The 14,391-nt window shown below is 42.0% G+C and overlaps 1 protein-coding gene across 1 annotated transcript; it reads left to right on the top strand.

Annotated features, from left to right (window-relative positions):
• The first annotated feature begins 434 nt into the window (after positions 1–434).
• LOC102235773 (cyclin-dependent kinase inhibitor 1B-like) lies at positions 435–4,257 on the top strand. The gene is made up of 3 exons (XM_014474549.2): positions 435–933; positions 1,105–1,234; positions 2,716–4,257. Exons 1-2 carry the CDS (start codon positions 465–467, stop codon positions 1,218–1,220), a joined length of 585 nt encoding a protein of 194 aa, XP_014330035.1. The 5' UTR covers positions 435–464; the 3' UTR covers positions 1,221–1,234; positions 2,716–4,257.
• Positions 4,258–14,391: the final 10,134 nt, after the last annotated feature.

Raw genomic sequence — 14,391 nt, 5'->3', positions numbered from 1 at the left:
TGGGCGTGGCCTCTGCGTTCAGCGAATGAACGGCCTCGCTGGGATTTAAATAGCCCTGTGTGTCAATCACATGCTCCGGCCCTCCTCCATCCGAGCCCAGCCTTCTCTCAGTCCCCACAACGCCTCTGAATCGCCATATTGGGTACTGAGGTTACTCTGCAGTTTCACTCAGTCCGGGACGGAATTGACAAGAGCTCCTTCGGTTCCTCTGCAGCTTGTTTTGATGATTCGCGGGGACTATCTTCGGCGTCAGAACACCGCAGAAGCCGTTTGCGCCTCCAGCTCGACATGCGCATGGCATAAGCCGTTTCACGCCTGTTTCGGATCTTTTCCCCCGTGACGAGGAGATACCCGTTGTTGTTGTTGTTGTTGTTATTTTTTTCCTATATCTTTTTTTTCTTCTTCTTCTTCTCTCTCACTCTCCGGCGACGTGTTTTTTTTTTTTTTTTTTTTTTTTTTTTCTTATGAAAACCGGACGCTCCTGGCTTCTGGAAGATTCAGCTGTTTTGGGGGGTAAAATGTCTGACGTTCGACTTTCAAACGGAAGCCCGACGTTGGAACGGACGGAGCCCCGGGTTACGGAACACCCGAAGCCGCCAGCCTGCCGAAGCCTCTTCGGCTCGGTGGACCACGAAGAGTTGAAGAGGGATTTTAAGGGACATATGCGGGAGCTGCAGGAGGCTGCGTCCGCCAAGTGGGGCTTCGACTTTGCCAGTGACAAGCCGCTGCCTAACGCCAGGTTCACATGGGAACTAGTGGACCCCGCTCAGGTCCCGGATTTCTACGCGCGGCCCCCGCGGAGGGAGAAAGGCGTCTGCCCTGGGAATAACAATGTGGATCTAAACGGGAATCATAGCTGCGATTCGAGCATGTCGGACGTACTGACGGAGTGTACGGAGCAGTGCACCGGGCTGAGGAAAAGACCGTGTCACGGTACTACTTTTCTTCTTTTTAAACCTGTTTTCAGCCCGAGTTCGCTGCTGTGTAACAGATAGTCCTGCGGCTCACGGTGTTGGCATATTACTTTCATAAATGCATAAATGTGGAAAGTAGTCAAATGAAAAAAAAAAAAACAATTTAAGAAAATATATATATTTTTCGCAGACACCACGGCGCAGAGTAAGAGGTCACGCAGCAGCCCAGATGAAGTTAGTTGTCCAGCGCTGAGCCACTCTGTTGAACACACACCCAGAAAGTCCAGTCCCAGGAGGCAAACGTGAGGACTAGAAAAACGGTAAGAAAATTAAATTATAGTTTGCCCCCCCTTTTTATCACACACGATGTCAGAGAAACGAACATTAGGTAAACGTGGTTTAAAAAAACAAGCAAAAAAAAAAAAAAACATCTTTCTATCCGTGACATAAAACACAGTTTTTACTTTATAAATTTCAATTACAATTAATTATTTTTATTTTTATTTTTTGGACAACCAAACGGAACGTTTCGCCGACTCGTAGAGTTTTATCGATAAACGATCTGCCCCATTAACACCAGACAGACAAACGTTGCGAGTGAAAAAGGAAAACAAAACCGAGCTGGACATTATTTTTAGCCCTTTAACTGCAGGTGTTTCGGTGCTGCTCGTTTCCTACTTAACTGTAAACAAGTGCTGAACAACAGTGTAGTAGTAACACGTCAGCAGCCACTGCCCTCACAGCAGAGCAGGGACGGAAAGGGGCTGGTCTCTCTGAGAGCTGCAAAAACACACACGCACACACACACACACACACACACACACACACACACGCTCTTCTATCCCTGCAGGGGGAGAAGAGCGCAAATCAAAAATCAAGTGGGTCTCAGTGAAGAGGGTCTGGTTTAAAAAAAATTTTTTACCACGTTGAAGAAGAGAACAAAAAATAATGAAACTAGAGCAGGTAAAATATTTTTTGAATTTCTTTTAAATTATCCATCAACACAGAGACAGACGACACACACACACACACACACACACCTAGAGAGAGTTTAGAGAGACCAATTTACCTGACAGTCATGTTTTTACTGTGGGAGGAAGCCGGAGAACCCGGAGAGAACCCACGCATGCACAGGGAGAACATGCAAACTCCATGCAGAAAGACCCCGGGCCGGAAATCGAACCCAGGACCTTCTTGCTGCAAGGCAACAGTGCTACCAACTGCGCCACTGTGCAGCCCCTCCTTTTTATTTTCCTTTTAAATAAGAAATTTGTAATCTTTTATAAATGCGGTAAGAAATTTAGGACTTCCACCATGTGTATTTTTAATGCTATCTTAACATTTTGTGTATATATTATTTCTTTTAGATTAATTTCTGACTTTACTTTTTTTTTTCTTTTATATATTTTTAAAATCGGAAGCTAACCTACATCTTAATTGTATGAGCTAAAAAAAAAAAAGAAAAAAACAACACTTGATGGAGAGGCTCACAAAATATGACTTAAAATGTAAAAGTAGCTTCTAGAAATAAAAACTACAGAAATGAAAAAAAAAAAAAAAATACATACTTTATGATGTTTACCAAAAAATAATAATAATTTTTATTTCACTTCGAGGCTCTAAACAGTTTTTTCACATCAGGAGACGCATCCTCGGGGAAAATCTCAACTTCTTTTTCTTTTTGTTTGTTGTTACAGAAAATGTTACACAATGTTCTGTTGTATTAACTTGCATGTTTTTCCTCTCTCTCTCTCTCTCTCTCTCTCTCTCTCTCTCTCTCTTCCTTGTTCTCGCCCCACAGAGAAGATGCCCCCTCCCCCTTGTTTTTCCCTAAACGTGGGAGACCTCAGTGTTGGCTTTTTTCTGTTTTTTTTTTTTTCTTTCTCCTTTTGGACGAGGATCTACGCAGCATCAGAAACATATCAGCTCTCCTGAAGACTGGGGAGGACGCTGTTGAAGCACTGAATAGAAACACTAAAGTTTTTTGGCACTCAGTTAAATGTTACTGCCTCTAACAGCAGTCGATGTAGCAGTGTGCAATTAGGTTGCATTTCCTTTTTTGCTCCTTATTTTTCTTTCCTTTATTTTTGTTATTTTTTTTTTACTACCTGTGTATATAAATTAATAAATAAATATATATTGCTCTTCATATGTAGCACATAATAAACATTATTATTTTTTAAAACAAATCCTTTATGCTAAAAGTGTGAAATTTGATTTGACTTGAAGAATTGCAGTGTGTTTGACTTTTTTTTTTTTTTTTTCTTTGCTTTGTTTTTCTGGAAATGCCGTTCTGCTCGTGCGAAGTTGACACGGTCCCTAATTGCTACACTTTAAAAAAAAACAAACAAAAAAACAAAAAAAAAACAAATCATGGCTTCTTACGGTTTCTTTGCAGCGTGACTTCACTCCGTCATTTTTCCTAACCTGACATTGAAGAATGGTACAAATGTAGCGCAATTAATTTTTAATTTTGATTTTTTTCATTTTGGCCACAATCTTTAGCTCTTTTAAGAGGAGGAAACTTAAAAAAAAAAAAAAAACAAATCAGTGAGGAGATTGTATTTATTTTTTGATTTTTACAGTTGTTTGGATCCTTCCCCTCCCTGTTGTAGTTCTGCACTCCTCAGGTGCGTCGGACAAGCTGAGATATTTTCTGAAGGACATGCAAACTTGTTGACTCTACCCTGATGTGCCTTACTGCTTCGCAGATGGAAGGGTTTTTACTTTAGAAAGCGGTTATATCTCCTACAATACCAAATACATGGTTGCTTTTATGTAGATGACTTCACATTGTATTTCTTTGTGATAACTCGGACGCTTTATTATTATTTTTTTTCTTCTCTCCCAATCCCCGCCTCCCTCCTGCCCCGATATTTTAAACCTGCTGAGGATGCAACTGTGAGGATCTCAAAGCTTCTCCTGTATTTGACGAATTAACGGCTCGTCCCACAAATGCCTGTGTAATTGTGTAGACATTTTTTTATTTTTTTTTTTATTATTTTTTTTTTTTGCAATGTACATCTGTACATATTTTGTAAAAAAAAAAAAAAATTAAAACAAAAAACACTGAGAAATTATACTAACTTATTTATGTCAAGAATTTTTTTTTTTTTTTTTAATGTAGAGTTTTAAAAAAGAAAAAAGGGTTCTTGATTACGGTTATCCAAAGTGGCATTTACGTTACTATAATTGTTTTTATTTTGTTAAAGCATATTTTACTTGGTAGATTTTTTTTTTCCTTCCCTTATAAGGTTGCAGACTGAGCCTGTTATTTGTTGTGCATTTTTGTAATGTGTGGATAAAAAGATGTTGCAATCAATAAAAGAGAAAACTAAAGTTGGACTTTTTTTTTTTTTTGACTTTTTACAGCGTGTAAAAAGCTTCTCTATGTTGGGAAAAAGGAATTAAAGTTATATGTACATTTCCATAAAACATTTTTACCATTCAGACACCATTTGGGCTGTTTTTTTAAGCAGCTGGGTGAAAAATCAGCGGGTCGAGGCTGAATGATTGACGCTCAGTTCATCCAATGAGAGAGCAGTTTAGAAAAGCAGACCACTGAGTGCAGCCAATAGTGTTCAGCAACTTACACATGGAGTAGTTTCTTTAAAAAAATAAGAATTTGTGTTTAGAAAACATTACTTATCTGGCCTGACAAATATAGACAGGAAACATTTTATTTTTTATTACGTTCTTAACTGTGCGTAGTTGTTTATAGTCCTTCTTTACGTCCTTTTCTGGTTTAATCATCCAAATGTGGTGTAATGTCACTTTTTGGGTTCAATCAATATTTATTCTGGACACATTCATGTCTATTAAAAGAAAAAGGGAAAATGTATGTCTAATTCTAATCCTAACAGCCGTTACAGTGTAAATTAGCTTTTGACACAAATGAATGGAAATCCGTACAATGTCCTAATCTATAGAAATACAAGCAGGTGTGTGTTTGAGAGAAATTAAAGAGTGCTATTGTATATTATATTATATAAAATTTGTATATTATATAAAATGATTGTATTTTAGCACTTAAATACATTTAAATATTTTTTCCCCAATGTAAAATGTAGGAAATACAATGCACACACACACACACACACACACACACACACACACACACACACACACACACACACACATATTTATATATTTTATTACACTGTACGTGGAGTCTTGATTTCATCTTGTTTTGATCTCCCGCCCCTTGCTGTCTGAAACCAGACTGCCGAGTGTCTCAGTTTCAGTCACTGCACATCTTTGGCTGTAAAAACCCAAATAAACGTTTTCACTGCGCAGAATTTCCCTGCCTCCTCCTCGTGCCTCCAGCGCAGGCAGGAGGACACCTGCAGCAGCTTGTTTTCATTCATATTCTTAAACGCCGGTGTGTTATGAGGGGTGGAAGTGGTCTCTCTGTGTGTGTGTGGGTGGGCGGGCGGGAACGGTGGGGACTGTCCGGTTCCCGAAGCGTGCAGGTGGACAACCTCAACCCAGCCGTTCCATCAAACCTCCCCCCGGCCCCCACCTCCGAGCTCGGGCCCCATTGTCCCAGTGTGTGGGCCTTTATGCCGAAGGCCATTGTGTAGGGGCCGGGGCTGGCCACTGTTGTGTCTGGGGCTCCTCTGTTCAAACAAAGGGCCCGTCTACAATCCTCCACCCCGCCCAAACAGCAGACTGCCTGACTGATTGACTGATTGACTGACTGACTGACTGACTTCATGACTAGGTGATAAAGCAAAGGAGGGAAATATTGTGGCATTGTGCCCGAAATGCTGAGTTCGCATCAGTATTACCCGCTTAGAATGGGCAAAACGTCAATTAGCTCGATTCAAAAATTGAAATGCGACGATATTTATACAAAATACATTTTATTACTGGTATTTCTATGTGCTGTACAGTATATGCACTTGGGTCTCACCAGTTTTGCCGTCAGTCAGTCACAGTGATAAATGGCTCATTAAAGTCGATATTGGTACTTTTGACAGTGTAAGTGCTGGAAAATGAAATCAGCATCTCAGTGAAGTTTGTCAGGCATAAAGTGCATAGAAATATGACTTTGGACTTGATAAAACACAGAGGGACAAACCGCCGATGACATGGCGACTACAGTCACCTTCCACTTGACCTGAAGCAACGGGAATGCCTCGTCTCTGGTACAGAAGTGGCTCAACATAAGGAAGGCGAAAGTTGTAGGCTATGCGGCTGTGTCTGGTTGGCTTTGGTTCACAATTTTACGCCAACCATTTTTCCTTCCACTTAACTTTAAGGAAGTATATTTTGATACGGCACTCTTTCTTTCACAACGTATTTGGTGTTTGCTCTGGTTATGTTGGTGTTGTGATATCTAGTAACAAGCGTTGTGAAGCTTAGCAAAAAGCGCTTCGCAGTCCTTTCTGCTGGAGTTTTTCCTTCCACTCAACTTTCCGTCAATATGTTCCCCCACAAACTGTCATTCCAGGTGTAGCGGAGGTGGGTTAGCTCGAATCTGTAGTTGTGTTTCACGTCGGACCGCTTCGCTTTGCCGCAGCCATATTTTATTTCTGCCCGTAAGATCAGCGCACAAATACGCGCAAGATGCGAGTCAACAACCTGTTATTTCATAAGTGCAAACTGGGCGTTTACTTCTGGGCTGAAGCAGGTCGGCCTGTAATCTCGCAGCACTGCAGGAATAATTACACGCTTACAAAACGTTGCATTGTTTGTGAAAGTCCGACCAATTTGCTCATGAACCATGACCCGTTTTCTGAGGCTAATTTAGAGCCTCCCTCTCTGTCTCTCTTGCATTTTATTTCTTCATATTTATAACTCCCACACTTGCTGAACTCTCATTGTTTTGAGCCTGGTTTCTGTGAATGTATTCCACTCACTTTCTCCCCTTGCTACGCAGTTGGAATGACGATTACACACACAACTCGATTCGCCTTGCAAATTCATACAATTCCTTATCATTCCCGGCTAATTCCCGTCAGGTGCCTTATTGGGCCAACTCGTTTTACGCAACTTCCTAAATCGAGCGGTTCGCACAGCACCGGGTCACCGCGTTGACAACAGCCTGAACGCAGCCAGCCCAGACCAAACCCGCACTGAACCGAACTCTAGGAAACTCCAGCCAGACACTCGGTTTAAACTCTTGCTCCGTTTTCCTCCGTGTGCCAAGAGTTCACGCTTCCGTGCTACATCAACACAAACAGGTTATCTTTTCCTGTTAACCGCCCCGACACTTAATATAAAGCCACAAGTTCCTCCCTGAGTTTCCTGTCGAGCCACAACATACGTCATTGAACTACTAGTCCCATGGTACCCCGGCCTCCGACAGAAGGGAAAGCACGAGACGGCAAGCGCCTCGCCTCTTTCTGCCTCCGCTTCTTCTTCTTCTTCTTCTCCTCGAGCTGGATCCAGACACACTTGGCTGTAATTTTTATATTTACTAGCTTTTTTATTTTAAAAGTCACAAAACTGCATTTAAAACACTTTTTGAAACCAGGTGTCACAATGACACTTATTCTAACACCCTCCGCTGAGGTGTGAAAGCAGCTACTTCCAGAGGTGTGAAAGCGCACATGCGCGGAACGAAAACAATGGCGGATGTGCTGCGTCGTGCTACTTAACCTGCTCAGCATAGCGCCATCGATGATAAGGAATGTGTGTGTTAGATGGAGCACTTCTCTCGGCGCAAGGGGAAGACGGGAAGAAGGTGATTTACAATGAAAGGCGGAAGCTAAAGATCAAGCGCGCATGAGCGTTCGGTGACACGAGACAATCACAGCGCCATACAGTGGCCTGGCATGGCAACTACAGCTGACTCTAAATGTGGAACTTTTTCCCAGCTGAAACTTTTCAGTTTTCAGTCGCTGGTGTCCTTGCAGGGCCGGATTTATGGAGAAAAGCTCTTTCTCGAATGCAAATTACAGTTACAAGTAATGCACATAAACTATGGATGAACTAATGATAATAAATGATGGTGGTAGGTTAATATTATGTCCCTTGGCCTGTAGCTTCATGTTATGCTACCCCTTCCAATAAGGAAATACTACAACTTCATTGTTTTCAAATATTGTTGTAAGTATTGTTTAGTATTGTTTATATTCATACATTCCCAAAATATTATTACACCTCTCCTATTGTGGACCTGTGGCTCTTATATAAAGTTCAATAATTGCAAGACACACGTTTAAAAATTAAATAGAATAAATAAAATAATAAAAAAATAAAACATCTGCAGCCCTCCGGACTCCAAGAAAATTGGGGCCCTGGGCTTCTGCCCCTGTAAGCCCTTTCTAAAATCTGGCCCAGGTCTCGTGCGCATTTTATCCATGCATCTGTGTGTGTGTGTGTGTGTGTGTGTGTGTGTGTGCGTGTGTGTGAGTTTCCCCCCCCACACACACAGGGAGGGATTTGGCTCAGATTCATAGTGGAACGAGTCGTATCTGCAGGAGTTGCAAGCTGCAGCGCCATGGTGCGGTGTGAGTTCAGGATTGACTGGCAGGCAGAGAGAGGAAAGGTTAAGAGGTGAGAGATGCCGCAGAGCACTGAATGACAGATGTGCAGATGTGCTTCAGCGGCACGGCTGAGAGGAAAAAGAAAGGCAGGGAAAGCGAGGGAGGGGGGGGGTAGAGCTCATTAAAGCGGCACACCTGCAGCCTATCAAAGAGCCTTTATCTTCTATCAGCCCAAATCTGCTCAAGCACGCAGGTCAAGACATTGCAAAGCTAGCATGGGCCGCGTTGCACGCTCACTCTTGACTCGCCCGTCCTTTATCTCCCCCTTTCTCTCCTGACCAGCACCAGCGGACGGTACCTGGATCAGAAATCCTGTCAGGAATTCTCAGGGCAGGGGAGGGGCGTGCTGTGGTGGCGCGGAAGGGTTACCACACCCCACGTTTGGAGGCCTTAGTCCTCGACGAGGATGTCGCGGGTTCGACTCCCGGTGACCTTTGCCGCATGTCCGCCCCCCTCTACCCTCGACCTCTTTCCTGTCTGCCTAATGTCGCAAAAAATTACGAGCCACTAGCGACGCAAAAACTCTTTGGAGAAAAAAATGGAGGGATGTTCAGGGATGCGTTCAGATGCAGAGTTCCCAGTTTGGAGCATCTTGTGGCTGTGGAGATAGAGAGGCCTTTTCTTCATGCTCAATTTCACGTTGTTCTCTTCTGGTAAAGTTAATGCATGGATAAATCATCAATTATTTATTGATTTAGCTGCTGCACCATGAAAAGAGTCCAAGGAACGGTTCTGTGTATATGATGAATTTAGCTGCTGCCAATTTTGGTCTGTGATATATTTAAATAAATAGGTCTAGTCACACTTTTCACATATGACCTTGCACAAAAGAACCTATTCTGTATTTTAAAATCTCACAGATTTTCACGTTTCATTTTATCTGCAGGTACTTAACATTGAGTTGTTCAATGGATTATATTTTGTTTCTGTGCTACTGTCACAAGTCAGTTTCCTCACTGCAAGATTAATAAAGTTATATCCTATTCTATTCCCTAAACAATGTATAGCTATTGCTAAATAATAATAATTAGAATGGTGAGAGTCAAAGCACTTCACATAACATTTTAAAAGTGACGAAGACCAGGACATCTTCACATTTCATTTTTTTCTTTGTCTAGGAAAAATCTATTTTCTTAACTTTTTCTCTTTTATAAGAAACTAATTTTATACTTGGCATAACATATAAGGTTTTATAAGGTTTTTATTTTCTAACGGGTGGAAAGTCGTTGAATCTAGTCGTGTTACAGCCACAAATTTCAATGTGTTATGTATTACATTAACACCACACACCACATAATTGTGACGTGAAAGGAAAATGACAAATAGAAATCTGAAAAGTGCGCCCTACTTGTTCGTTTGCCTTCACCGTGACACCCCGGAATAAAATCCAGTCTATCCAACTGGCTTCAGAAGTCACGTAATTCAAATCGGCCGCTCAACCAACCCTGTAGACCGGCTCATTAATCGGATCAGGTCTGTGATAGCTCTGGAGGAGCTGCGGAGATCCAGAGGTTCAGGTGGAAAAAAAATTTGTTGGCACAACTATAAGTTGTGCGCTTCACTAATCCGGCCTTCATAGATGTGTGCATATGTTTACACACCCTAGCAAAATGTTAGAGGATATGAAGGAAAATGTAAAACTTCTCACTTACAGTTGGCGGGTGGGTGAAATCGTTCATGACTCGACTGTGTTTGCTCCTTCTGAGTAAATTTCAAATCGAAAAAAAACTACTTTATTGACTCCAAGGAGAAATGAAATGTTGCAGCTGTTATCTTCGAAGACTTGTTTGAGGCGCGGATGGCTGTTTTTCTGTGACAGTCTCATCAGGAGGATGCTCAGAGGTTGTTCATCATTTTCTGGCTCTTATGAAGATTTCTTCTATCACATTATCTTCAGTTCCCCAGAATAGAGCCAGCATTCCTTATCAGCTTTGTTGCTACCCCAACAGATAACTGCAGAAAATCTAGACATTTAGAGGAGATCTGCAGCGTCTCGCTGCAAACACTGAAGGACATGATACGCTTCCTCAAGACGGGACGTACAATCTGCTCTGTCCCTTCTTGTTGAGTCTCCGGCTCAATCTGTCGTCCAGGCGACCACCAAATTACACGCCTCCGTCATGATGGAAACAGTTTAAATGCGTTTCTCTTGAAATATAGAATCATTTCTTTTCTTCTGTGTTCATTTGAGACAGAACTGTGGCACTGTTTCATTGGAAGTCCAGTTGGCAGCTTGCCACACGCCATGTTGGGGAGAAGGCGCCGCTGATTAGACGGGACGTAAAGTCAACTTTGAGACGTACAGTGAACAGTTAAACTCCCGATAAAATACATCAAAGTTTGTGGAGGTGGCAAAGTTCGGTGTGTATGAATACGTTTGCGAGGCAGCACCATGATTAAGAGAGCCGTTGAACTTTTGAACTTATTCGTTGTGTGGGTGTTGGGGATGAGGGGCGCCAAGTGGACGCATATAGTTAAATAGTAAAGGGAAATATATAAAGTCAAACGGCATTTGTCTTCAACATGGAGCCTTCACTCTTTCTCCACATATTCAATTCTGGTAATCGTCCATCAGCGTGTTTAGCTTAGCTTAGCTGGAATAGCTCAGATCAGGGTCACTTCTTACTGGGTGTAAAATTAGCAGCAGGGCTTTTTCACTAAACAGGACGATGACAGTTTGGGCGGTGTTAGGATGGATTTCATGCGACACCAAATATTTCCACACGATGCAACTCTGACCGCTGCACATATCCGATGGCACTGCCAGCGCGGGGAGAGGAACGGGGTTCTTTAAGAATGTAAAGAGGGGAAAATACTCCTCATCGTCCGCTCTCCACACTGGTACCAGAAGTTTCCACTTTTCTAGAGTGGCAAATCCGACCACATTTCATGTGAATATACTTCCCCTGTAACCTTTCTTTTCTTTTGCTTCTGCTGCCCTCATCAGGAGGCTCTCGGGGGCCCCGGCAAAAGGACGGCCCTCAGTTCTGGTGTTGAAAAGCTTCCCGCCGTTGAGGCCGAGCGAGCGTGTTCTCCTGGCCGGCGCTTGATGAGAAAAGCAGCCTCCTCTTACAGAGAGAGCCGTGGATGTGGTCCATTGGCTTCCTAGAGCTCCATTTTTCACTCAGCTTTCAATTTTCACTCGCTGCGGAGAGTGATGCCGGTCTTTGGGGATGGGGGGACATATTCTGCTGCCTTGCGGTGTAAAAGTAACCGAGAGGAGACGCGCATAAAGCAGATCGATATTTATATACTTAGCAGCTCAACACACGTTTGACCAACTGTTCTCCCGGCTCAGTGTGCAACAGCAAACCCGGTGAATGACTGATGAGAGTGAGTGAGGCTGACGTTGTAAAAAAAAAAAAGATAAGACTCCAGTATCTTTTCATCATCTCGACGCCTTTTTCTCCGTACATCATTTCTGAAAAGTGTGCGCTGTGTGCAACGTGTAATAATGAAACCCTCTTACACAGAAGCGCTCGGCAGGTTTTTCAAGGAAACTCTGCGTTGTTGTTCTTCTCTCGCTTCCTCTTTTTCATATAAAATATCTTTTTGTTTCCTAATCTAAACTTACCACTGTGACGCAGAGGTCAAATTCCGCATCATTGCAATTTGCCAAACCCCATCACATCACTGAAGTCGATCCAGTTTTTTTTTTTTTATGTAGCCAAAACGTATCTCCCTGTCCTGGGGGGAAAACTCTTTGTATCGGTCATATGTGAAAAAGTGTTTCTCCCCTTACAGATCGCTTTTGTTATCTTGTCACACTTTGACGTTTCAGGTCATCACAGATCAATATCCAGGATGAGCCCAGCAAATACAAGAAGCAATGTCCAGATGCATTATTTCTTCAATAGAGGAAGAATAATAACATACAGGAGTATGTGAAAAGATATTCACTTGTAACACAGCATTTTGAAAAAAAAAAAGTTATAAAATCGGGGCGTTAAAGCATCATTAATACGGCATCATGTAATAGTCGACACAAAATGTAGTAAAACTCTTGCCTTGAAGGTTCTGGCCATGTGCCTGAAAAGGGAACTGAATGACCATTCCACAAACAAACAAACAAACAAACAAACAAACAAACAAACAAACAAACAAACAAGAACATGCATTTTTTTTGTTTTTTTTTCTTTGCTAAATTGTATTTTTAAAAATTACAACAAATTTCCTAAACTAAAGATTTATCTAAAATTGCAAGTTGTCCTTTTCCAGACAGTCGAGTGACATTTACGGCTCTGTTTGGCTTTCCTGAAAGTAAAAACGGCTCTTTGGGTTGCAAAAGTTGCTCATCTAGATCTAGGCGATTTTCTATGATTGATGGATCTACGACCTTTGCCCTTTATCAGAAAATCCTGAAGCAAAACATAGTTTGCGACCTGAAACTCGAACCCTCTCGGATGAAACAGCGGAACCGCCTAAGAAAACATGAATAAATGGCTTAAAGAAGCAAGATCTTGAAGTGGCCTACTCAAAGTACGGATCTGAAGCCGACTGAGAAGTTGTGGTATGGCCAATTAAAAGAAATGTGGCAGGAACTTTAGAATCCTGCACAGTGATGAAAAAGACTCACTGCCAATTACAGCTAACCCCTAATGGCTTGGATAGCTTTTTATTTTTTATTTTTCCTAATTAATTCAAATTGGGATTTGGGAACTGCCTTATATCCATTTGATACTTTGTGATTATCTAAAATATTCAAGAGTGACCTAAAGAAAGACTTTTTCTCAGCAAAACCGTCATGGTCTCTTCACCCCAATCTAAGTTCAACATGACCTCTACTAAAACATGCAGCAGCCAAAGCATCGAATCAGCAGGGATCCTGTTCACCGTCGCCACCTCCAGGTGGGGTTTGTTCGGCCGGCAGGGTGTGAAGCTCAGTTGCTGTATTGGGCGTAGGTGGCTGGTAAACCACAGACATGTGGCTGAGTGAAACCTTGTACGGCCAAAGGTCGCTGGGGGTCGAGCTAACCTTTCGACTTTCGGTTGATTTATTATCCCATAGGGTGATGCTGCCTCTCTCTGACCAAGCAGACGAGAGGTCAAAGGGCACAAAGTAACTGCCGCCAGTGAAAGGGACTGGAAAAGAAAATTGTTTTCTGAAACAGGTACTGTCTAAGAAAACATGGACAGCAGTTTTCTGTGCCTTGCAAAAGCACTAACACCCCATGAACCTCTCCACATTTGATCAACTTACAACCAGTGATGGCATAGTTACTTTGAAAAAGTAACTTCAGTCGGATTACTGATTACTCCTTGAGAAAGTAACTTAGTCAAATTAGTGATAACTTGATTTGGAAAGTAACTAAGTTACATAAAAGTAACTTTCTTAGTTACTTTCAGCAGCTGCTGACAACAACGCTGTGAAAATGACATTGATCTTTGCCAAAACTTAATTGTAAGCTATTTTATAATAGTAACATCAACGATGTGTCTCCACTTATAAGGTTGAACTGAAGGGGAGATTGTTTAATGGTTACTACAGTACAAAAAAAAACTTTAGTAATTTGTGTGTTCCAGTTCCAGAAAACTATAAATAGGATTTCTGTGTTACGGTCCTGCGTTTGGTGTCACAGCGCACAGAGCTCTTCCTGTCGCTGCACAACTCAGATGCACAGATTTGTGACATTAATTTTAATATTAACAATTATAATGGCGTTTAGTCGCACAACTTTACGAACACATTTTTTTTTCATGGCTGTTTGCTCGTTTACTACGCTGTTCATATTAGTCTCGATGTTTGCAGTTTTCTGGAGGGTCGTTCACAGCAAATATATTAACTTGACATTAACAAAGACACGGCGGGACGGATCATCCGGGTAATGATGGACTAAAACTAACTGGATGTCAGACAGATTCTGGGGTTTATGTCTGCTGATTTGCAAGCCCAAAAAGCGCAACTCATTAAATTTGCAAGCGACTTTGGAATGAAAAAAACAAGCCCAAAGCTGCTGATAATAATCGGACTTGGCGAGCGA

This window comes from Xiphophorus maculatus, chromosome 2, assembly GCF_002775205.1.
Source record: "Xiphophorus maculatus strain JP 163 A chromosome 2, X_maculatus-5.0-male, whole genome shotgun sequence".
NCBI classification, from domain to species: Eukaryota; Metazoa; Chordata; class Actinopteri; order Cyprinodontiformes; family Poeciliidae; genus Xiphophorus; species Xiphophorus maculatus.
Note: the sequence above shows the minus strand (reverse complement) of the source record. Positions and strands in the feature narration are given on the sequence as shown.